General features: G+C 36.3%; 2 protein-coding genes and 1 long non-coding RNA gene across 14 annotated transcripts in view; all 3 read left to right on the top strand.

The window, feature by feature from the left end:
• LOC5565408 (innexin inx1) overlaps nt 1–7366 on the top strand; it is a 37372-nt gene extending 30006 nt beyond the window's left edge. The window contains exon 6 of one of the 2 annotated variants that reach the window (XM_001649704.2): nt 6871–7366. In XM_001649704.2, coding sequence (XP_001649754.1) covers nt 6871–7099 — 229 coding nt within the window. In that variant the 3' untranslated portion in view covers nt 7100–7366. The remainder of the gene's footprint in view (nt 1–6870) is intronic. The other variant, XM_021850339.1, reaches the window with a different exon arrangement.
• LOC110678006 lies at nt 5537–6749 on the top strand. The gene is made up of 2 exons (XR_002501377.1): nt 5537–5857; nt 5916–6749. It is a non-coding gene; the product is annotated as an uncharacterized LOC110678006 (long non-coding RNA).
• Nucleotides 7367–18054: 10688 nt separating the features above from the next.
• The window catches only part of LOC5579528 (innexin shaking-B), a 277178-nt gene continuing 268303 nt past the window's right edge, over nt 18055–26929 (top strand). For 5 of the 11 annotated variants that reach the window (XM_021853977.1, XM_021853979.1, XM_021853969.1 and 2 more), the window contains exons 1-2: nt 18944–19199; nt 19548–20136. The gene's annotated coding sequence lies outside the window, so the exon portion shown is untranslated. Of the gene's footprint in view, nt 18252–18826; nt 18845–18943; nt 19200–19547; nt 20137–26929 lie in introns of those variants that run through there. The other 6 variants (XM_021853972.1, XM_021853970.1, XM_021853971.1 and 3 more) reach the window with 6 other exon arrangements.

Below are 26929 nucleotides of genomic sequence, written 5' to 3'. Positions count from 1 at the left end.
TGGGTTATTTGTTGTGGTCGTTTCAATGTTGAAGAAGACCATTAATATTTTTCCAGCTACAAAGATGGCAAAAAGTTGTAAGAATATCAGGAATGCATATAAAAAATATCTGAAAGCGTGGAAAATCACTAAAAATAATCGCCTTTCGAAGAAAAAAATAAAAATTGGGGGTAAGGTCTGACGGAAATGGTCTATTATTCCGGTGGGTCACTGGGTCAAATTACACAGCGGAACAAAATTGACATTTTTGCGTGTCTCAAGAATCAAATTATGTGTCTCTAGTAGATTTGGGGTTGCTGAATCTGAAACCGTTCTCATTAATGTTCCAGACGTCACAAATTTTAGCCACAGGTTGTCAAAGATGTATATAACACATTGATTTTTACATAAAACTTATGGTATCATTTATTTAACTTTTTGGTAATCGGACACACCAAGCATGAAAAATAGGACTTAATCCTTCATTTAAGATATAATTTGGTTTAAATTGCACGATGAAATTAGGATGTTTTTTTTTTTCAACATGCTTGCAGTCCCTATACAAATTTCTTCATTTCTCTTATATGGCAAAATGCAATACTTCTCTAAATCATCAAAAATAACTTTTGGACATCGAAAGTATTAGAAAACTTGTTTATAAGATAATAAATCATCGAGATGTTTAGTAGAATACCTATAAGTAGATAAAAAAAACCGAAGTCGGGTCTAGTACACGACACTGAAGACGGCCTTACAGTTGAGGTCGAAATACGCGTATCTGTCAAAGGATACAAACTCTAGTGGAATTAAATGGTATAGTACTAAATTCGTTTTTTTCATTTATTTATAAGTACTGTTTTGCACATGAAGTTTGAATTCTGTGGCAAATTAAACATATAAATTACTGTACAAAATGGTAAACTTGCATGCAAGTTGACTGAAATAGTAAAATTTGCATTTTCAACAGCAAATATCTCAAAAACAAGACGTGCTACGATATTTTTGAAATCGGCAATGGTTTAAGTGAATCTATGACATTTGGTCGAAAGACATTTGGTCGAATGACGTTTAGTGGAATGTCATTTAGTCAAAAGTACATTTGGTCGAACGGACATTTCGTCGAATGGACATTTGGTTGAAAAGGTTTGGTTGCAACAGAAAACATAGGATATGTGGTCAAACCGACATTTCGTGGGAAGGATAGGGGTCGATTCTAAATAGTATGGAAACAAAGTTTTACGTTTAGTCTGACTGTTGGCGAGAGCAGCATTTTGTCGCTAATACAAGAGTGATTGAATAATTAAAAAAGTATCAGCCATTTTTCCAACAATCTCTATGTCATTTGGAAAAAAATTGTTATTCTTTTGCAATTTGACGTTTCCTGCTGCTTTTTCGTTCAGGCATGTTCTGCGATTTGAGATAAGCTTATCTTAAATAGAAGCAAGTGACCTTTGTCGCCTCAGTCAACTCGTCGTCCCGTCGACCCGATACATACAATTGGCATAATTTCCATTTTAAATAATTCAAAGCTTCTACTGCAAACTCTGTTATTTACCCGTGATATGTCCACTGAATTGATTATTATTAGAGTGCTTTTGCCATAAAGGCATATCGTGTTAATTGTATTACGAACAGAGCCGTAGCGTGGTCTCATGGCGCCCTTGGCGAACAACCATTTGAGCGCCCCTTATTCAAAGCAAAGTTCACATTGTTTTCCTTTCTCTTTTTTAACGGATTATCTGCCGAAGGCATGTTCATCTCAGCAAAACATTGTACAAGTTAATGTTAAAAATTTCAGAAAAACATCAAATTTTGAAAGTCTATGGAGGCTTAATGATAAAGCTTAAGCATTAACTGAGAATAAGATAATCTAGAGAAACAGACAACCGTTTAAGCTAGTGATGACCTATCGATCAAGTTCAGTGAATCAATTGTCACCTAACACGCAGCAACAAAGACATTATCATCTCCTATTTTTGTTGCAACAATTTTATTCCGCTACATCAGTTTATCACCACTTGAACAGAATATGACAATGATCGATCATTACGTGCGCAACGATTTTCTGGGCTTCGCATTGCAATTTTCGAGAACTTTCTCCGTGTTGATAAACATTGACACATTATCAAACAGTATCTATAAAACAAATTAGGTTTTGTGTTTAAAATAACTGATTAATCGCAAGTTGAAAAGGTTGCAACAATGTTGCGCTCTGTGATTGTCATGACAATTTTGCCTTTGATTGTATCCTTATCCACAACAGTTGGGACACACGGTTGTGAGCGAGCTTGCTTTGTTGTTTGTTTTTCGTCTATTTGATGATACCGTTTTGATTCATATTACGGACAGCTTCAAATTCCGGACACTCTCGTTTGTATGGGAAACATTTCACACGAAATGTTTCAATTTTCGCCGTCCAAAAGTTCTCATTTTCGAGGCTCGTTTTATTAGGTTCTTTCCATAAATATCATCGCAAATTTATAATGCCCAACTACCTAAGACGTCTCTTAAGTGGTTGAACGATTTCAATTGATGATTTGACTGTTCCATTAATGATTATCATGAGCTGTCCGTAATTCGAATCAAAGCGTCCGGAATATGAGGCAAAAATGAGGAAGCGTCCGGAATAAGAATCATGAAAAGGCCACACGTTTTGATTTATTTAAAATTCTTCAAGTTGCGGACGCGTATTCTTTACCCACCATCCGAAAGTTAAAGGCTTCCGACGCTCGATAACGCTAAAAAATCATACATAATGATTTATTTTGTATGGTCCAAACTGGGTTATACTTCACTGAGGCCTTAAGTGTCCGTAATATGAATCAAAACGGTAATTTGATTTTCTGATCAAGTTTCGAAACGCTGTAGTTTTGTAGTATAGCTTTAAAACATCTTAACCTGTAGCTAAAAATTGTGACATGCAGGAACATTTCTGAGAATGGCATCAAATTCAGCAACCCAAAATCTACTAGAAACACATAATTTGATCCTTGAGACACGCAAACATGTCATTTTTGTTACGCTGTGTAATTGTCATGAAGAACTCTTTTAGAAAGGGGCCCTAGCCCCTAGCCGTAGCGGTAAACGCGCAGCTATTCAGCATGACCAAGCTGAGGGTCGTGGGTTCGAATCCCACCGGTCGAGGATCTTTTCGGGTTGGAAATTTTCTCGACTTCCCAGGGCATAGAGTATCTTCGTACCTGCCACACGATATACACATGCAAAAATGGTCATTGGCATAGTAAGCTCTCAGTGAATAACTGTGGAAGTGCTCATAAGAACACTAAGCTGAGAAGCAGGCTCTGTCCCAGTGGGGACGTGATTCTATGACATTTCCCGGAAAACCATTTCCCGGAATGCCATTTCCCGGAAATCATTTCCCGGAATGACCCGTTTCCCGGAAACCCATTTCCCGGAATGCCAATTCCCGGAATGCATTAAAAATAAACTTTCGCGGAACCCCACTATTCGTAGTGATTAACGAGCACCTGTTCAGCAAGATCCCAGCTAAGCATCGCAGGTTCCAATCCCGCCGGTCTTCTACTTTTGATGGCATAGAGTTTATTTGTCAATTGGCGAAGAATATTCTCAGTTAATAACTTTGGGAGTGCTAATATGAACATAGAGTCGAGAAGCAGTTGAAACGTCATGCCAGAAAGAAATAATAGAAGACGATGATATCAATTGAAACACTATCACAGCATAAAGTTCAAGCTAGTGTTTCATTCCAAAGGTGCGGAAGGAGTTGAAGGAAGCGTCACAAGCCTTATACAATTGACAAGAAAGGAGTTGGTCCAATATGTAAAAAATGTGCGTGACATAATTTGTGTGTAATCCAGGGTTGCAAAAAGTCATGAAATTCAAGCTACCAAGCAGAGTTAATCGCAGTCAGCGAAGCCAGTGAAACCGAAAGCTTAAGGTGCTGTAGGCAAAATGCCTAGAATGTAGTAAAACACCCGTTGCTAAAGGTAACCCAAAACTTCTGTAGGAAAATGTTCTATTTTCCGGAGCATATTTCCCCCATTTACAGCCTTCGATGACACTAATGATTTAGAAAATTCATGCACCGAAAATAGGTTACTTTATAAGATACACGTTTTCAAACTACTGTAGAAAGAAGTGCCACGTGAGTTTCGCGTCATTCAAGCTTGCTACTATTACCATTCGCAGCCCTGATATAATCCAATTAATCAATAGAATAACCTTAGTTTGAAAGAAGGGAAAATTTCTGATGTTCAATATAAGCAGTCTCCTCGCCAAAAATGTTTCTGTCGGTATAATTCGGAAGAACGGCAAACTTCTAAAAGAAGGGTGATTATTTATGAAAATGCAATAGCTTCAACAGGAATGTATGTTGATGGGTTTATTCATCAGTTTGAACATTATTAATTGTTCAAACAGCAAAACTCGAAAGAATAGCGTATGTATGGAAGAAGGGCAATTATCTAATGAAAATGTAAACAGTGGGACAATAATAATAATAATAATACCAGAATAACTTGTACCGGGCAAAAATTTTCTCACATGCTGCTCAAAAATGGTTTAGAGGTCTTAAATGTCTTGAGATTATTTAGTCTTGAAGTAAGTCTACAGTTTGAGACCTTTCAAAGGGATGAAAGATCTAGAAAATTGGACTACATCATAAATAGACTTAACGAAGCTTGGAATCAGATTGTTTGAAAAAAAAAATCCTAGCTGTTAAAAATTTCGATCCATTATAAAACCTCGAAATATTAAAAAAAAACTAAGAATATGTTGGATAAAATCATTAATATATATTTTTTCAAAATATTTAATAATAAAGCTAAAAGCATGTTTTCTGTTGCTAAATTATTAAATTTTTCAATAGTTTTATTCAACATGAAAAACAAGGATGCAATTAAGCATTGGAACATCAATGAAATGTTACCGCCGTGCGGGGTGACTTTGATCATTCTTTTCGATACATTTCGTGGCTGGAATGAACGTCGAAAAACTAATCTTTGACAATCTAGTGACTATTTATAAAGTATTCTTAGAAATTAGCCCATTCTTTTCGTGGTTCTCATATTACTTTGCTATAAAAAAATGGTATAGAACCGGAAATTACTTATTTTATTTACCATTGAGTAGTTTTCCGGGAAACGGGTTATTCCGGGAAATGATTTTCCGGGAAATGGGTCGTTCCGGGAAATGTATTTCCGGGAAATGGGGTATCCGGGAAATGATTTTCGGGAAACGTCTTTCCGGGAAATGGTATAGAACCGGGGACGTAACGTCAGAAAGAAGAAGAACTCTTTTAGAAAATCTTTAATAAATTTAAAATTATCTGAAAATTCCTTTCCATTAAAGAATCCTTCAACATCTTGTGGGATGCATACGATATATTTTGTTATAATCGATTCATAAATTTCAGAACTTGTTATGTTCATGTTTTCAAACATTGAATTTAAAGATGCCGTTACTTTATATGTATTTCCAAAACATTGACCAAAGCGTCACTAATTTTGGCGCCCCCCTGATCGCTTGCGCCCTTGGCGGACGCCAACCTGGCCAACCGCACGCTACGGCACTGATTACGAAAGGCGTAAACTTGATTCATAGTGTATTTGTCAAATGTTTATAGCAAATACCTTCTAATAAACGATCCGACGACTGTCGGTCTCTCTTGTGATCCTGACATCGAACGAACAACACGTATCTCTACGAAGCTCCGAAACTTACAAGTAGCTCTTACTTAACTCTTTCACCGTTACGATAAGTCTGCCCGCGAGTGTCCGCCTGCTAAATCTTAATCACCCTTTTTAATCAAGTTAACGGCATATAATACCCGAGGTCATCAAAACTGTTAGCAAAGCCATATATTTGCTTGAGGAATGTTATCAAACTGGAATTCACAGTAAGCCAATTGGCCATAAGTAGAGTTATCGACACCTAACATTCACTTCGCCATAAAGGTTTTACCTACAGCAAATTTTTCCTGTCGTTTCAATTATGATTTCCGCATTCAAGATCTTACCCAAGTCCGTAAGCTGCAAGACCCAGAAATCAAAGAAAGATCCCCAACACTCTCTCCGAATACTTCCATCAGATGAAGATCAGCAGTTCATAACGAAAAATGATGACATTTCAATAGAATAATAAACAATAAAAACGATATATTCATATCGTTGAGTAATAAAATAACTTGTTGAGCAGTTTTCAAAAATGATGATATTTTTAAAGAATAATAAATTCACTAGAGCTAAATATTTTAGCCAATGTACAAAAAAAAACTCCTTCTAAAAGTTCATCGAAGTATTAGATTTTGGTATACTTTCGAATTTTAAATAAAAAGATGTATGAGATTCAAAAGTAAGACTAAATAAAATTTCTCATTTTTTATTCAACAACAGTTATTGATGCAGATTATTCAAAAGAATACGTTATCCTACCAACTTTGCAAAACGTTGAAAACAATAATCAATTTTATCAAATGATCTTTCAATAAACTATTTGAAAATAAGCTATCATCCAAGTTTCCGTTCAACTAAACGTCATTCGATGAAAATAAATGTTGCACAGCAATTCTACCAAATGTCCATTCGACCGAATGTCCTTTCGACCAAATGTACTTTCGACTAAATGTCATTCGACCAAACGTCATTCGACCAAATGTCATTCGACGAAATGTCCTAAAGCCGGTTTAAGTAATCCTTATTAAGTAAATAGCGAAATGTTGGTGCTTGAAACAAAATCATGTTCCGCAGTGTTATGAAATTTAAATTTCTAAATTCAGTAACAATTAAATTGATGAAATCAGATTAAGACCACTTTAGAAACACTCGATCGTCCAATCATTTTCCAATATGTTTAAATCAAAAATTTCAGCGTTGTGGTAATTGTAGCATTTAATCATTCATTTCTTTTTAGGGCTATGATAGTATTTATGCCTTCATTTCGTATCCGTTTGCTGAATACAATCAACAGAATGGTGCCGCGCGAAGCTGCAGAAGCTATTGGTCAGAAAACTGATTTAGGTGATTGGTGGATAATATACATGCTAGGAGGGAACCTGGATCCTCCCATTTTCAAGGATGTTGTAGCGGAACTCGCCAAGCAGATAGAACCGCCACATAAAAATGGAAAACAAAGACTCTGAACTTTTATCGGAAGAAAAATTCTCGGTTAGACTTTAGAACTGCCATAGATACCACGAGTTGTGCACGACTTCCATACTCATAGAATAAATACATATCACAAACATATTTTTTCAAAAGCTAATAGTTTCTATGACGAATGTTAACGAATCTCTCTAAGAATTTTACAGTTTTCACATTCCAATTGATAATATATATTTTAATATTAGATACATGAACCTCGACAAAACATTTATTATTTTAATAAAGCAATTTATTTTTACACAAAACGTTTTGTTTATTGTATCTTGTAGTATCTATATCTTTTCCATGAAACTTGTGTTTGTTTGCTTGTATGTGATGACAATTCAAAATCCATGAACAAAATGCTGGTTGACATATGTTAAGCTCAATCAATATGTTAGAAACACTGCTTAGAATGTGGTTAAGGTATAACACAAAATATGAAAAGTTTAATGACACTTAATAGTTGTTTTTGTTAAAAAAAAAATAAATAAAAGTCTTGAAAACTAAAGGAAACAAAACGCAAAAAAATGAAAAAGAAGAGAAGATTGAGTATTTTTTTAAATTTATTTATTTATTTTGATTTGTTTACATACAACATACATACAATCACAATATCATACCCATCAGGAAGATTATAATCATGCTCATTCACAAACTAATTTTATTTCGTCGGGTTGCCAAGGAAAATCCTATGCCGATATCGTAGCAGGTAACATGAACTCCCTTTTTCATAATACGAAAAACCGTTCTAATTGTTTAAAATCTAATGGAATCAACCTTGCCGCCACAGGAAACTTCTACTCCTTCTTCTTCTTCTTTCTGGCGTTACGTCCCCACTGGGACAGAGCCTGCTTCTCAGCTTAGTGTTCTTATGAGCACTTCCACAGTTATTAACTGAGAGCTTACTATGCCAATGACCATTTTTGCATGCGTGTGGCAGGTACGAAGATACTTCTATGCCCTGGAAAGTCGAGAAAATTTCCAACCCGAAAAGATCCTCGCCCGGTGGGATTCGAACCCACGACCCTCAGCTTGGTCTTGTTGAATAGCTGCGCATTTACCGCTACGGCTATCTGGGCCCCAACTTCTACTCCACGTCTACCGAAAATTCTAACGGAAAACCATCAGATAATGTACCTACTTCAGGTGATATGTCTCAAGCACATTAGCTGTTTAATTTTCTAACAGGTTATAACATACATGTAGCGGTTATTACTCCAAACTCAAAAGAGATCTTAACTTTTTTATTTATCGTAATGATCGACTTGATCGGGCATGTGGAGGAGTTGCAATCATCATTCATAGGCGTATGAAACATCAACTATTTTCGTCATTTGAAACTAAAGTTTTTGAAACTTCAGGTGTTTCAGTTGAAACACAGCTTGGTAAATATACTTTTATAGCTGCCTATTTGCCTATTCAATGCTCTGGTCAGCAAGTTGATTTGCTCCAAACTGACTTGCGAAAATTGACTCGCAATAAGTCAAAATTTTTTGTCATTGGTGACTTTAATGCCAAACATCGGTCATGGAATAATTCTCAAAGTAATTCCAACGGCAGAATTTCATTTGATGAGTGCTCTTCAGAATATTTCTCAATTCAATACCCTGATAGTCCTACATGTTTTTCTTCTTCTAGAAACACTTCTACGATTGCTTTGGTCTTAACCGACTCTAGTCACCTTTGTAGCCAACTGGTCACTCATGCTGATTTTGATTCTGATCATGTCCCTGTTACATTTCAAATGTACCATGAAGCGATTCTGAATCCTATCAGCCCTACTTTCAATTATTTTCGAGCCGACTGGAATATGTATGAAACAAATATTGATAGTTATCTTAATGTTTACATTTCTTTACAAACAAAACTTGATATTGACAATGCTCTTGAAACTTTAACAAATTACATCGTTGAAGACAGGGACATTGCAATACCTAAATGTGAAGTAAAATTTGAGTCTGTGATTATAGACGATGATTTTAAATTCTTGATCCGTCTTGAAAACGTGGGGAGAAGGCAATTTCAATGCACTTGCGATCCTGCTATGAAAATTATATGGCAGGATCTGCAGAAAGAAATAAAAAAAAAAAACGATTTTCACAATAAAGAAACACAATTTTTCAAAATAAAATTTCTCAATTGGACTCTGGCTCTAAGCCCCTTTGGAAATTATCTAAAATTTTGAAAAAACCTCAGTAGCCAATACCGGCATTGAAAGAGGAAAACAAATTATTACTAATTGCGAAAAAGCTCAAAAACTTGCTATGCAGTTTGAAAGCACGCACAATTTTAATTTAGGACTTACTAGTCCAATAGAAAATCAAGTTACACAGGACTTCGAAAACATTCTCAATCAAGAGAACGTTTTCGAAAATTCCTGGTAGACTGATTTGGAAGAACTGAGAACTATTATTGAAAAATTCAAAAATATGAAAGCTCCTGGCGATCATGGAATTTTCTACATCTTCATCAAGAAACTTCCTGAAAGTAGCTTTTCATTCTTAGTTGATATATGTAACATATGTTTTCAATTGGCATATTTTCGTGACAAATAGAAAAATGCTAAGGTTGTAAAAAACAGATAAAAATCCTGCAGAAGCTTCTAGCTATCGTCGAATCAGTTTCCTTTCCTCCATCAGTAAACTTTTTGAAAAGGTCGTTTTGAATAGAAAGATGGTCCACATAAATGAAAATCAAATTTTTGCCTATGAACAGTTCGGAATCCACCGTGGACATCCGACCTCTCATCAACACTTAAAATGTAACAAATTTGATTAGTTCCAACAAATCTGAAGGCTATTCTACTGATCTTGCTCTTCTAGACATACACTGATAGGCAAAATAAAGTGCCCACCTTACCAGTTTTAGAATTTCTCTCATTGATTTGGTTCAAATTAAAGTTAACACACATAAATCTTTTTTGATATGTTATTTTTGATATTCTTTCTAAAGGTGCACTTACGAAATTTCGATAAAAATCGGATTAAACCGCTGGAATGACCTCCACAAAGCCCAGACCCCATCAAGAATTTGTGGGCGATTCTCGATGCCAGGGTTGACAAAACTGGTGTTACCGACAAAAATAATTATTTTGAAGCCTAGGAGCGCGCCTGGGAAGAACTAGATCCACAACACCTACAAAACCTGGTGAAAAGCATGCCGAAGCGCCTCCAGCAAGTCCTTAAGGCCAAAGGAGGACACATTAACTATTAAATTGCTTTTTTATTTTTCTTAAATCATCTTTTCTGGGGCAAAGAAGGAAGTGGACACTTAATTTTGTCACTATTTTTTTTTCAATACAAATTGATTTTCTTTTTCTTTGAGTAAAATTCTTTTTTTTTATCGAAATTTCGAAAGTGCAACTGTGAAAGAATATCAAAAATAAAATATCAAAAAAGATTTAAGTGTTGGACCAAATGCAGTACTAGAAGTGGTACCCAATCTGAGCCCGAGTCGGACGGACCTGATCTTACCACGATACGACACTCTTTGCTTTCTTACTTGAATCAAAGAGCCTGGGCTAGAGACTGCTTCGATTTGGTGTTCGGAAAATTTGTTTAGAGCATCGAACTAATTGCTCATTTCGATGCAATTATTAATATTACCCATTTCACCCTAGGAAGAATGCGCACATTCCGGAGAAACGTCCTTTCTTCCATTCTTGGCACGTTTAGTGACAGTTTTAAATCCCACTTTTTTGGAAGGAAGTTGTGAATTCAGAGATTTACCCTTCCTTTTGTTTGTAGTTGCAACCATGTTTAGTAAATAAACGAAAGAAGACGTAACCTTCGAAAGGTTTTTTCCCAAGACGGTGTCCAAGAAGGATTACCACCGCTAGCTTTCGCTAACGGGTCTAACGAAAAATCAAAGGCACGGGTCCAAACAAGGATCGTAAAGGGATCAATAGTAGAAAAAATAGTACTGAAAAGTACTGTTTAGTAGCACTGGAAAGTACCGTTTTTAATTTTAGCACTGAAAAGTACTGTTCTATTGTTTCAGGTAGTTAACAAAAAAAACTTCCAATAGCAGAGAGCATTCGTGTACGCGCAGCACGAAAGTACGATACGCACTGACAGCAACTATCATCGCTCTGATTATGTCTCGGCGTGACTGTAACGTCTCAAAATTGATCAATTGGCATCTACTATAATAGCTTGGTAATCGGTGTGGATCGCGTCAAGGAAGTCGGATGAAATACTCAAGAAATTGGTGGTAATCGAACTCCTACAGTGCTCCTGCTTACAGTGAGCTATAAGCGGTTCCATGACTACTAACTGAAATAGTTTTGAAAAGGTACGAATTGATGAGATCCCACGATAATTAACAACATTTGACTGCCGTTGAATTTCGGCGTGAAATCTGTCATTACGATTATTATGATATTTTCTAGAAATCGTCGGATTTCGGTGGGAATTTAGGTATTTATAAAGTTTTGCCGAAATTTACGTAAGAACTCTAACATCTCGGGTTTCCTTTGAATTCCAGAATGCCTATAAGAACTCTGAGATTTCGATAGCCGTTCTGGATTTGAATCCAGGATCCTACTACCCGGATCCTACCAGGATCCTGCTCTACCAGGATTCTACTAGGATCCTACCAGGATCCTACTACCCGCATCCTAGGGTTGGTACACAAATTATGTCACGCTAAATTTCAACTTTTTCGACCCCCTCCCCCCCCTTTGTCACACTTTTTGTATGAGTCCTCTGAAAATTGTGTAAGGGTTGTCACGCATGGCTCGACACATGTACATGACCCCCTACCAGGATCCTACCCGGATCCTACCAGGATCCTACCCGGATCCTACCAGGATCCTACCCGGATCCTACCCGGATCCTACCAGGATCCTACCCGGATCCTACCAGGATCCTACCCGGATCCTACCCGGATCCTACCAGGATCCTACCCGGATCCTACCCGGATCCTACCAGGATCCTACCCGGATCCTACCAGGATCCTACCCGGATCCTACCAGGATCCTACCCGGATCCTACCCGGATCCTACCCGGATCCTACCCGGATCCTACCCGGATCCTACCAGGATCCTACCCGGATCCTACCAGGATCCTACCCGGATCCTACCAGGATCCTACCCGGATCCTACCAGGATCCTACCCGGATCCTACCAGGATCCTACCCGGATCCTACCAGGATCCTACCCGGATCCTACCAGGATCCTACCCGGATCCTACCAGGATCCTACCCGGATCCTACCAGGATCCTACCCGGATCCTACCAGGATCCTACCCGGATCCTACCAGGATCCTACCCGGATCCTACCAGGATCCTACCCGGATCCTACCAGGATCCTACCCGGATCCTACCAGGATCCTACCGGATCCTACCAGGATCCTACCCGGATCCTACCAGGATCCTACCCGGATCCTGCCAGGATCCTACCCGGATCCTACCAGGATCCTACCCGGATCCTACCAGGATCCTACCCGGATCCTACCAGGATCCTACCCGGATCCTACCAGGATCCTACCCGGATCCTACCAGGATCCTACCCGGATCCTACCAGGATCCTACCCGGATCCTACCAGGATCCTACCCGGATCCTACCAGGATCCTACCCGGATCCTACCAGGATCCTACCCGGATCCTACCAGGATCCTACCCGGATCCTACCAGGATCCTACCCGGATCCTACCAGGATCCTACCCGGATCCTACCAGGATCCTACCCGGATCCTACCAGGATCCTACCCGGATCCTACCAGGATCCTACCCGGATCCTACCAGGATCCTACCCGGATCCTACCAGGATCCTACCCGGATCCTACCAGGATCCTACCCGGATCCTACCAGGATCCTACCCGGATCCTACCAGGATCCTACCCGGATCCTACCAGGATCCTACCCGGATCCTACCAGGATCCTACCCGGATCCTACCAGGATCCTACCCGGATCCTACCAGGATCCTACCCGGATCCTACCCGGTCCCTTGCGATGTCGTTCTAACATACGATATACACATCAGCGAACAGCTCCGCCCAAAGCTAAGGAATTTCGGAATCGATTTGGTGTTTTCACCAGAGACAATTAACTTAAGACTTGTTAGGCTCTACCAAGGAACCGGGAAACACCCTAAACAAGGCTACAACATTACATGATTGTCAAACACAAAATATTTGTCTTATTCATTGAGCTTTTAAAATATCATGTGAGTTTAAAGAATGGTCAGCATTGAAGATTTTCATGAGATTTTGCAGATGCCCAATATATATAAGAATCTTTTTTAATATGTGAACTTTAAGGTTTGGAAGTTAATATTTCTGGCATCCAGCTTTTTACAAAAAAATCTACAGTACCATTTGTGATGTTTTTAATCATTTTATAAACAAATTTTGGAAAATTTAACCTACGAAAATCGCGTTCCCAGCGATGCCAAAGACAAAAAAACTCTATTTATAAATAGATTTGAAGAAATTTCAGAGATGCGTTGGATTTATACCTCCAGAAAAATCGATTTTTTCTGGGTGTAACAAAAACACCCTTTTGATAAATTGAATTGATAAATGAGTTGAAAAACATTCTGTATTTTCATATAATTTTCAGGGTTTTTGGATTGAATAAAGAAAAGCGTTAGAAACGTCAGGCATTTATTACTCACAATTTCTGAAAATTATTCCAGTAAATTTGGAAACAGCAGATAAATCATAATTCACCGGGTGAGATCTTTCAAAAACGAACAATTGCGAACATTATCATTGCAGTTCACCCAAATATGACATATTCATGCAAAAATAAATGCGTTTGCTTGGAAAACATTGCATTTGGTTCAGTTTTGGAGAACTTCGTCCCCAACTACGTCACAAGGCGCCTATGAATACATTACATTTGTTAAGTTGAAATTGGACCAAACTTTTACCGACTAAATCAGTACCCTGTAATTTACGCAAGATATTCTTAAAATCGATATTATAATTTACAACTCAGGTTACCGATATTTAAGAAAATATTTTTAATTGTACATAATACATTTTGTTTCATGATTCTTTAGATATGCGAGTCGAATACATTTTTTGTCCTTATTAAAATATTTGGATCACATATCAGGGGGGCGATTCCAGATTAATATTGGCCTCAAGGGGGCGAAAGTTGAAAAAGTTTGGGAAGCACTGATTTAGATTGTTCATTCATGAATCATTACACGGATAAAAATCTGATTCCCACACCATGATGTACAAGTCATGAAATTCATAAATTGGTGAGGCCATGATATCAGGACGACAAATCATGGTTCCTGGAGCCATAATCATGATTCTTCATAAACGCAACATCCAGAGCGACAACACAAAGCGGTGCACTTTGCTTCAAGTCATTCGCATCGATCACCCATCATTCATCTCGATAGATTGATACTGTGGTAAAGTACGTGGCTGTCAATCAGAAGGTTCTTGGTTCTAATCTTGCTCTTCCATATTTTGTTTTTGTTTTGTTTTCATTTTATTGGGTTGACTGACAGAAATATAAATAGATCCGAAATGGATGCGCGAATCATGATTTTCGAGCATTCGATGCATGATTTCGAGCACTCAGCTGCAACTTGTGTCGCATTACGACAATCTGACCCATGGTATCGTGAGTCCAAATCATGGTGTATTTTCATAAGATGAAAACACACTGGAATCATGAAATCCGGGTGCATAATCATGATTTTGGATTCTGATTTCTACCCGTGTAATTGTTTTAGTTTTCTTGGCCATAATTTCAATAAATGGTATAGGGTAGGTGTACCAGTTATGGACATAGTGGTTCCCTATTGCGACATACGGGATTACTTGAATGTTTTCACATTTTGAAAGATTTTGTGTGTTTTAGTAGTAAGATTTAAGATATATCTTGATGTTTAAACATTCAAAAAGATTTAAAATGTGAAAGTCATCGAAATTTCCCGTATGGCCAAATAGGGAACCACTATGGCCATAACTGGTACACTTTCCCTATGGAATATTAAAACCATTATATATGAATATCATGAATATGTGCTTTGCATCATGAGACGGGTCGTTTTTGTAAAAATAAATACAAGGAAGTGGGTCAAGCTGATCTTTGTTTTTTTTTTCAAGAAAGATTCCACAAGAAACAACTTATTTTTCTTCTCTCCATTGTCATGCTTCTGCTACTTCTTCTTTTTTAAGGCATTACACCGCAACTGAAAAAGAGCCTTCTTCTCAGCGTAATGGTCTTGTAAACATTTCCGCTGTTACCAACTGAGATCTTTTTTGCCGAATTACAATTTTTCACATTTTTGACTACACCCGATCGACGATTAAGTATGGGTTTATGTTACGAAAGTTTTGCGAACTAAAATGAATGGGTATTTACCAGGGGGCCAACAAAAGACGATTTCCCCGTAGCTTACAACACAAAACACGTTGAAGATAGTTTCTCCCTTTATTTAGTGGCTTACACAATTGTTTACTCATTTACTTGCATATATCTAGGAAACGTGTAACTTTTAAGCAACAGCACACTAAAATCAATTACGTCATTAAGCGCCTTACCCAGCTTAAACCCACGTTAATGAGTAGTTATAAGTTAACGTGTACAACCCAAAACTGTCAGATTACCCAAAAGCGTCAAATTCCCAAAAATTCAAAATCATGTTGGCCATGGTTCATATATATGGGGTTGACACGCTTGGAGGGCCCGTGGTATTTACGGTTTCTCGTGCTTTGAATTGCTAAAACCAATCAGTAAAATGATTGTGGGGATTTTCCATCCAAAGTTATTACTACCTTCTTCACCTGGGATTGCACCAAATGCCATTCTAGAACAGCGGCACCTTCGCCTTTTAGCTTTGCGTTAGATCACGAATAGGCTAGCAACTAAAGTTCTTTTTTTTGTTACCCAACTAACAATTTTAGCGCTATAAGGCAAGATTATTTGCTTTGTGCTGTATAACAGTTGAATTGAAGCAGCGAACGCAGCAAAAAATAAAATCTGTCAAGAATAGAACGATTAGCATTAATACAGCTGTAACGCAAACGTTTTGCAGCTACAAATCTTAGCTGAATAAATTTCGTCAGTTAACGCTTTTGCGGCTTTCTTTAAGCTGCAATTCAACACCGTAAAAAATAGCAATCTTATGATGTGGAATAAAACTCGCTATCATTTATCTGGCTGCTTCTATACTATATGATTTGTTATGCTACTCAATATATAATAAAGAAGCGCTTTGTCGTCAGTTATACAGCGAGCATTCAGCAGTAAGCTGTGAAACAGCAACTTGTGGAACATCTATTCAGCTTATTGGATCGCGTTTGGCGTTTCACACCCTTTTACAGCCTTATGAAGTGGTGTAAGCGCGGGTATAACATCTTTTACGATCATTATAAAATATTGTATGAACCGTTTTCGATGTAGAACAAAACGGTGTGTTTTCTCTGCCTTTCGATATATACTGTGGTGGCAACAAGGACAGCGTCGAGACTTGTGGATGTGGATGTGTCACGATCTCTGGTGAGTTCAATCCCAAGCGGTGGTAGGTACATTAATTGTGTAATGTTGGGAACATTTAATTCAGATACTTATGATATGAATTTCGGAAGCTGTGAAACAGCTTGAAAATAATATTTAATCGATAATATAGCGAAGCTGTATAAAAAATACAGTTGCGAAATGGTCGAGAAAGACCGCCAACACACCTTAAAAATAGCTGAGTAGACTCGACAGATTTGTTGGTAAAAGGATCGCATAGAAGCTTTCGTTCGTATGTACAGCGCCTTTACTCAGCATAAAGCCGTATAAAGAGGGCTTAGAGAATGTTTACATTTGCACTTAATGTTAGTTGGGTAGGTAACGCTTACATTAAGGTAAAGTAGCCCGTCATTCATTTTGGCAGCCATGTTGACAAAGCAGCTCGCATTTTCAAAGTAAAAAATATCAGTCCTCATAAATCATATTGATCCGGAAAAGTGTCACTATATGCGCCGACATGCAGAAAGTATACTGATACATGTCCAGCTGCGCTAGTGTAATACCAACTGTTTTTTTTCTATAATTCGAAAATGTGACTGATTTAGCAACAATCTTCAACGACGCGTACAAATTTCAATGACGGCCTACTTCGTCTTAAATATGTTCATAAAAGTGAACTCATTCAAGAACTACACGGAAAGAAATCTATTCCTGAAATTTTGAATAAATCATGAATATCCATATTCATGTTCCGATTTTGTATGGAAAAGAGTGCCATGAATATGGGTATTCATGATTTCATGAATAATTTTCGTGGTTTCAGGAACACATTTTTACCCGTGTACAATCAATAATTTTTTTGGTCAGAAACGCTTGTTAAGTTTCATGAACAAGCGTATGACAGTTGGTATTAGACTCTTAATTAACCTTTTGGTCTGCATGGGGAGAAGTGGTGCGTGTCTGCTCAAAGATCAAAAAATACATACTCTAGTGAAATTAAACGGTATAGTACTAAATTCGTTTTATCATCTACTTAGCTTCGACTGTATTAAATAGCTTGAAATTTTTCTTGCTCACGATTTCCGTTCAATTTTTGGTTTTTCCGTTATTCTGGGATGGATGACTACCCTCACTGATAATATCGTTCTGCCTCTTTATAGTCGAGATATTCAAAAATATTGTTGGTATTTGATACCATTGGACGAATTTCATAATTTACTTCTAAAATTACATAAATATTAAACATTAAAACCTTAACCTTAAGCCCACATGCACCTTGTTAGAGATGCATTTCAAAATAATTATTCTCGATGATATCCACTGTTAACATCGGCCAGCATATTTCATAGAGAATGCGCAAGTCCAAAATTATGCGATGATGACGACAAAATACGAAAATTCACGAGCACTTATTGTATTTCTTGCCCATTTGGAGGGGAATTTGCGTTTATGTAAAGGTCTCGCATGGAATCAAGAACGGTGAATATGAAAAGCAAAAGAAGCACAATAAAGATTTCAAAACGTGGCTTCAGTCGCGTATTCGCTGGTGAAAATTCATTTCAACGCAGCCATCCCTAGTCTTAAAATAGTTTGAGTCCCGAAAACTAGTTCTAATTTATCAAGCATTAAGTGCCGCAATTGAACATCACTTATCGATGGGAATACAGCGAAAACAAAATCATATGGCTATGTAGTTCTAGCACAATACAAGCAAAACAGGTCACATAGCTGCTACCAGCTTACGAAATCATAGAATAATAGCAAAAAATTAATGCCGGGCAAATGTGATATTAACACATCGACCTAAAAATTTACATAAATTTAAGATTGACACAATTGCTCATACATGGAACACCGATCGAGTGTGACCAGCGGATTGCAACTGTTTTACGGTGGCAGGACATAAAAATGGATATTTTTTAGTAAGAGTGACGAAGCAATCCCTATCGGGAGGCATATGTTGTTTTGTTGTTTAAATAATGTATGGAAAATATATGTATGCTCTTTGATACTGCACAATTCAAAACGAAATCAGAATGTGACTCTTAGAATAATTGTCGAACTATAGAGCAGTCTAGAAGAAATGTCTGAAATTGAAATATACTGCAAAATAAAAAAAATTCCCGCGCATTTGCAAACATCTACATGAAATGTGACGGTGGTGCTCTATCTCTGTTTCCCAGACACACTTGTCTTATTTTCCTTCCTTAAAAAAATACACCGAACACTGCCCTATACTGTATGCTCCAAAAATGGCTCAAAAGTGGAAAACCCGAATGGGAAGAGAAGAAACAAAACGCCAAGATGAAAATGTTAGTACCAGTAGTATAAGCGTCAGGTTCACTATAAGCATTGATATAATACATACAAAAGTTGGAAAACCAGCAATAGCATAGGAAAGTTGCGTCGAAAAAAGTCCAATAAATATTTCGTTATAGTAAAACACTTTTCCCGGATGATTCTAGTTCTATTTCTTTCCTGCTGAATCGGGAAAAGCAGTTTCAGTTCAATGTTTGCCGTCGCGTTGTTCACATCTCCTTACTTATGTGTTTTGTTTCGTTCATTAAATTTTCCACATAGGATTTTAAAGGGCACCATTTTTTAAAATAGTGGAGTGATGGACAAAGTTATAATTATTCGCGAGTGAAAAGTGCGATGCATCTAATTGTACGTAACTAGAGCATTTGTCCTTTGGAAAATATTGATTATTTGGAAAACCAAGCGGGATACAGTGGTTCACCAGAAGGATAAAATTTTCTCCACAGCAGACAATATTCGCAATCGTCTCTGAAAGTGCCTGAACTTATTAATATCTTCTATAAAAAAAAAAAACAATAATCGGAGGATTCAGGGAAAGTGTCATTCGTGAAAATAGCGTGTATCAATTCCGAATCAAATTCTCAAAGCCACTGAAATTCGAGTTGCGGTTTTGAAGATTATATGGACTGTTCCTTTATTGATTTTCCATCTTCTGCAATGCGTTCGACTAAAAATACTTCTTTATTTCATTCATAGGTGTGCATAATCAACAGCAACTAATGATTAGTTCATAAATGATCAATTCGACCTCTAATTATTAAAATGAAGAATGTAACATCAAGAAAAAATATAATCGAAAAAAAAATCGTTTAAGGCAGCTTCAATTTCAGGATGAATCATGTGAAAATGATTAAAAAGCTAAAGGAAATTACTCGAGACAAAAGAAAAGTGATAAAGTGATGAATATAACATCTAAGGTCTCGATAAAGGTAATTGTAAAATGCAAAAGAGAGCTCCTTGAAAAAAATAAATGGAAATGATGAAAAATTCGTGGTGGTGGAATGTTACAGAATGTTCAGTGTATGCAATTACATCTCAACAATGAAGCGGCTTCTTTCATCGGAATTGATTAGTGAGCGCTAAAACAGAAGAAAAATGATGCAGATTTTGAGGCTTATCTACTATTGTGCTTCTTATACTAATGACCAAGGATAACGTGAATAGGAAGAGTGCATAATGATATGGTGTTTTCTCTTTGATTTCATAATATATGGCTGAAAAAGAGAGAATATATGATTATATGTGTATCATAACTAGCCTGCGCATTGAAGTGTATAGCCAAAAAGTAAGTACTGCAGTTCGTCATATTTTAATATAGTATTTCATTATCAATCATTTCCTTGAATGTGTATTTGATTATTAGGGACCATCAATACAGTTTCTACTGGCTATTATATTGAATAAACTCTGGGAGATCTGCAATGAAAACAATCTCAACAAAAGTATTGCATAACGATTTTCTATAAAGCAGATAGAACTTTGCTTTTGTGTATCCACGTAATGCTTTGTGTAATTGTGTGAAGAACGCTGCTCTAGACAACTTTTTGTATGTTGTTCTTCCATATTTGTGTTTGTGTGCCATAACTATGTCGATTCCAGCTAGCATATTCAGCCCTTGTTGTAATATACAAGCCACAAGATATAGTCGTAAAGGAGCACAACGAAATAATTAAAGCTGAAAACAAAAGGACATTGCTACATTTGATGCAGATGACACTCTATCTTCCTTTAAAGACAACGAATGGAATAAGGTCATGTCAAAATGAATTGATCCACTTGCGTCCTATTTGTTGATAACATTGTATCCTAGCACATTCATACTTTCAGGCGACAATGTTTCTTTTTATTTGATATAGTGGCATAGATTCTTTTTCACCATGATTTTTGACATGTGATATATGGTGCAAGAAATGCCTTTAAGTCAAATAAAAATGAGGCCAATTTTCTCGAACAGCTTAGAAAAAAGCCTTTTATTTATGTTAATTCAGAATAGCACAACTGTCGTTGGCACTGATTCAATTCCGTAATGCTTCGTCATCGGAAATCGCCTCGATTTTAACACAAACGAATAAAAATAATCACGTATTGGGACTTTTGGAATGAAAGAACCAATTCATAGGCAATAATGGGTAAGCAATAGACATCCATCGGACTGGGGGGTTTTGTAAACTTTTGCCTCTTGGAATCAAGATTATTGTTTAGCCAAATATGTGTTAACGGTTAAAAATGTTAGATATGACCATAACACATGGTTTTGGGGAAACTTTGTAGTTCAATTGATTTACTATCACATTAGGACGCTCATGCATCCATACTTCTAATTCTTCTAGTCAGAGTCACATTTTCCCAACAATTTTCAAAATGAATAACTAACCAAAAAACAAAATGTTTGCTTTCACTTGCAACTGACTGCTTCAACAGAATTCTAGTTTGTTTGCCGAATTCTTTGAACACAAATGTAGAGTACAATTTGGCTAAATGCTAAGACGACTGTAAGATTTTTTATGCTTCGAAATAATGTTCATTAATTAGATTTTTGAATGGTCTCAACATATTTGAACGTTTGACAAACTTGTCAGAAATTCAAACAAATTCCGTTTCCTTAGCATATTTTTATTGTAGTTATTCACTGGGAATTATGTTTTTATGTTGAGGGGCTCAAGAACTTAAAAGAAATATATAATTATGTAACTGAAAAACTACTTAAACTAACAGTGCTAATTCAAATTTCAGAAAGTTACTGCTCCGTAGTTGAATGATTTTTAGTAATGAAATTAGTAAAGGTAGTTTGTTGTAAATAAAAGTTCGTAGTTCAAATTATTTCTAAAGACAAGTTATAAATAACCCAATACCTATTGTTTAGAACGAAAATTTGGTTTACATTACATACATTGATTGAACATAACATTTTGAAAGAGTTTTAAAGTTATGACACATCAATTAACTGAACTTAAATGGGATAAAAACTGCATATGATTTCTGTAATATATACATTTCAACCAACACTCTCTCAGTGCTCACGAATATAATCTTTGCATTTGATACAACAACGAAAATTAACCTTGTTGCTCGAATTTTCGGATTTTGTAGCGAAAATCATTACAAACTGGTATTTCTCGTAATTTTACCTAAGTTTCATATATGTCCGCTTATGAACTGTCCATGTCTACTTCACTACATCTGAACAAAGGACTTGAGCAATCAAATAGAGCATTAAATTTATGTTTTGAATGTTGTATGTTTGAATTTTGATGGGTGTTCGAATATGGAATTGAGTGAATTTCTGGCACAAATTCAATACTTTTCCATTAATACAGAGGTTTTCAGCCTTTCCGGCTCGCGGAGCACTTTTTGAAATAAAATTGATGCGTGGAGCACCTGCTCTTCATAACCAATCCGTTTGATATCCGGATTTTTTTTACACGCTTTAATTGACTCTATAATACCTACGAAAATTTTGAAGTATGATTTTTGTTGGTCAATCTTTCATCATTTTTGAATCTATTTTAAGTTTTATTTCTAGCTAGTTGTCCCGGCAAACGTTGTATTGTCACGAAGTAGGTTGTTCGTTGATGCTATATAAAACTACCGTACAAAGTGACAGTTTTGTTTCCTCTGGTTTTTCTGATGAGTTCCCTCAATTTTATGTTCACACGACTACGACGCCACATTATACGAATACAACAATGAAAGAATTTTCAAAATCTGATAGGTTTCTGAGCCAACTCGTGGCATACAAACACCATTTCATTTTTATTTATATATAATCGGGGTTCTGCTAAACTGCACCATGTGCCAATTTTTCCAGAAATGAGTTATTTACACCAGAGGATCCAGATAACCATAACATTGCCCTATTATAAATATCGAATAATTTAAACAGTCCTTCGTTGAATAAATTCATAATTTTTCTTTGGCAGAATATGTTAAACTGAAATTTTATCCAACCAGAGTAAACCATAAACCTACACTTGTCATTGGAGGTAATTATTAATAAAATAAAAATGACATTTTTTTCAATTTCTTCCTAAGACCTTGCGATGTATCTATTTTGGACAAGTTACAGGAACACACGCCAACGGAATTTAGCATGTAATGTAAGCGAATGGCTATGTAATATAAACTATTGATTCGGTGGTGTTGATCTTTTTCCATTGTAATTTTGTTCAGCCACACCGCACCGAGTCTCATTTATTTAGAAATCGTGTTTTTGTATGAAGAAAAGATACCATAAACGCTCCCCGTGGTTTTGTACATAATATGTTGATGAATCCATGAAGAAGCCGTAATTAAATAACGAGACATTTTGATTTGATGTTGTCTGAATAATTTGGAAGCACTTGGTGCGCTTTAGCTATTCAGAAAATGACGTTTTTACCATCAATCTTCCTTGATCAGAGTGCGCATAACTTGTTTCGAGTTTTTCGCTCTCAATTCAACAGTTCGAAATGACCGAGAGGTAGCACGCCCAATCATCACTCAAAGGACACGAGTTCGAATCCCAATTAAAAATTTTTCATGAAAAAAATCATCATCATAAAAATCAATCATCTTTCAGCTTATGTGACTATTTTGGAACTATAGTGCACAAGCAGTTCAATGTGCAGCTGGATTGATGAATTTCATATCATTCCTAGTATCCCCTTCACGTGAAGAGTCGTGAACTTGTTCAGTCAAAATGCACTAAACGCGAGTAACTTGGTGCGCTCTGGCAGAACAAATTCATGGTTTTCTTCGATCACCACATTTTTTAGCTACATCATTATTGTCTCTTTTGAATATTTGAAAGCGTGAGGGCCATCTATTGAGCGAATTTCTATTAAAATAGATAATGAACCAAGAGAAAGATAGATAGAATACGTTCAGGATGGCTTATACAAACTTATTGTTCACATAGGTCCCCGACATGACAAGATGGCCAATTCCATGAAATACTTCCCATTCGGAGTGCATAAACATTTGTGACATGCATTTCAGCATGCATGGCGATGATATGAACCATACGTCTTCATTTTTTTTCTTGTTTTGCGAGAAATCATGAAACACATTCAACCATACCGAACTGAGAACCATTTTCTTCAATTTTTGTTCAGCCAGAGTGAACTGAGTCCTTCTTAATTTGAAATCAAATCTGACTACATGGAAAATATATGATGATTTTCCTGAACATTCTATCTTGAGTTACTTATTGGGCCTTGTTTTTCATTTGTGAGCGGTAAAATTTTCAAAAAAGTCATTCGTGATCTGATTGCAGATAAGTGGACTTTAAAGTTAAATATCTCAAAATAAAGGTTTTGGTACTTGGTGCGGTTTAGCAGAACCCCGACTATGTATCTTATAAAATATGATTTATTTAATTGAGCAATTTTTTTTATTTCAGGCTGTGAAAGTAGGGTTCTAAAGCCCTGTCTCCGTTTAAGTACCAAACGCTCAAGTTTAGGCTAGAAACACACGTTTACTCATTTTTTAATATTTTTCGTTGAGTCCAAAAAGCAATTTTATTCGGTTTTAAGATTTCGTCACACCACTTGGTTTAAACTTATATTTTGGGTGTGATTATTTTATTCGTGCCCCTTCCGAAACGTCAGATAGGAGCAACCCCAGTGTTAAAAAGTTAAACTCCAGTAGAAATTTGTTAGCGAAGTAAACTTCAAACATGATCAAAATTGTCAAGGTTCAAATTTGAACTATATTTGGGTTTCCAAGGCTTGAAGTTCGAACACCTGAACGAGTTTCATTGACGAAATATTTCTGTTTAAAGCTTTTACTAATGAGTTTGAATGTGTTAACCACATGTTCAATACTCACGGAAATATTCATAGTTTTGCTAAAGCTCGTGAAATATTCCAAATTTTGTATTACGTTGTCAAAATCTCGATTATTATGAAAATTGCATGTACCTTTTTTTTTTTTTTGACGAGGATAAGAAACCTAACAACATTTACCCTTATAATTTCCAAATATTATGTCGCGAAAAAATAACAATTTTGCCTCTAAAACTGTTCAATACAAAATGTATGGGAAAATTATTGCCAAAAGAATATTTTTAACCTTCCAATTACAAAATCTAAGCCCAGATACTAAACTTTTCCATAAAAATAGCCGAGGTACATAAAAGTTCGACCATGTTCGAGATTTTGACACCAGGTGTACAAAACTCATTGAAACCATGTTTTCAATCACCATGACCTCAAAATCATCCTAAGATGAAAATGAATTAGAACCACCTCCAAATTTTGAAGAACACAAAATTAATCTGAAAATTCTATGGATTGGTCGCTTAAATTTTCAGTGTGATCGATTTTCCTTTCTCTATATTCTTACTTTTAAACAGAATTATTGGTATGGCTTGTAATGATATAATCAAAAATGTATTTTGAAGCAAAACTTGTTGATATTTCAAAGCATTGGTTCAAATTTTCAAAACTGTCGCGCAGCACCTGCCAAGGCTTCGCGGAGCACCAAGTGCTCCGCGGAGCACGATCTGAAAACCGCTGCATTAATCCAAAGATGAATGTAAATGGAAACATTTTATGATTGGCAAATAATACATGATCTTCAATATGGATAAAGCATTTTAAACTCAATACATCATTTCATAGTTTTTTAACTAACTTGATGTGAAAACAGTGTCCTGTACGAATATGAAATTGGGCCACTGTAGTTAAGGCACGGCCCGAGTAGTGAGTTGTGCGTAGTTTGATTGGGTGGCACTATGACAGTAGCGTGTCAGCCTTTTGGCTGTCGTGTGGTTTTGTGCCATCGGATTGACCACGCTGGAGCTCTGTACGAAAAGCGAAGTTTTTCAACAGTGTTGTACAAAATACAACAGTGCGACTACCGAAGAATTGGATTACGTTATCTTGGTTTGTGGAGCAAACGCGGATAACTGGATGATATCAAAATGATAACTTTTTTTATTATCGCTGTTATCATTAGGATATTCTGTTATCAATGATAACCGAATGATAACAAAAATTTTTATCATTGTATCCGTGACAGACAGTTTTGATAACAGGTTGATAACAAAATATGTTCATGCACATTTTTCCCGTAACATTTTCATGAAGTGTTTGTTAACAAACAAAGTTGACTATTTGTCATACAAAATGTACTGAAACTATTTGAAGCGTTAGTTTAATCCAAAACACTCATCTCTCAAAATTTCTTCGTGATTTATGATAATTTAAGACCGATGATAACTTGTTATCATATTATTAAAAGGCTTACCAAGCCTATTAACATACTTTATGAAACTTGGCCATCGGGAATCAATAGTAATCATTGTACTGAACTTGATTTTAACATGATCATAGTTCTACTAGCTTGCATTGTCATTTGGAATGAAAAATGCATCGAGTCATAGAGTATATCGAGTTCTCGAGAGTAGACTTGTGAATTTTGTGAAAGAGAAAATAAAAGAAAACTTAAATGTGATCATACAAAGCGTTATGAGTTATTAGCATTGGCGTAGCTAAGATTTTTTTTCTGGCGGGGGCTCAGGGTGGGGGGTGCTAGTAAATTCCTATTTTTCAAAATAGATTACATCTACAATATTCACGATCTTCATAAATTTCGAAGTTTGCATAGGTTTGTATAATGTTTATTTGTTTGTGATTTTTTCTCAGACCATAAAATAAATCCTTCACGAATTCTTACAAGGAACTTACGAGGAATATCCCTTGTGAACTTTTCCCCACGAACTTTCCAGGTATTAAACCATCAGTTTTTAAGAGATTCCTTTGAGAATTCCTACGGTAATTTCTTAATGAATTATTTCCGTACTTATTCAACGCTTTATCCAAGAACTCCTCTACATATTTTCACTGAGTTCCTTGGAATTCCCACGGAAAATCAATGGCGAGATTAGTAGTTATTATTCAACCATTTTTTTCCTGCAGTTTCTTAGGCTTTCTCATCATATACAAGATTTTTTTACTCATGAAATGCCCTCTATGTACACAATACATATAAATTTCAATTGTTAGTTTAATATATCATCCAATTCTTCCTTAATGTTTTGTTTAGGATTTTCTGGAATTACTGAGGATTTATTCAAGAAAAAGTACAAAACATCT

This window comes from Aedes aegypti, chromosome 3, assembly GCF_002204515.2.
Source record: "Aedes aegypti strain LVP_AGWG chromosome 3, AaegL5.0 Primary Assembly, whole genome shotgun sequence".
Taxonomy (NCBI): Eukaryota; Metazoa; Arthropoda; class Insecta; order Diptera; family Culicidae; genus Aedes; species Aedes aegypti.
Note: the sequence above shows the minus strand (reverse complement) of the source record. Positions and strands in the feature narration are given on the sequence as shown.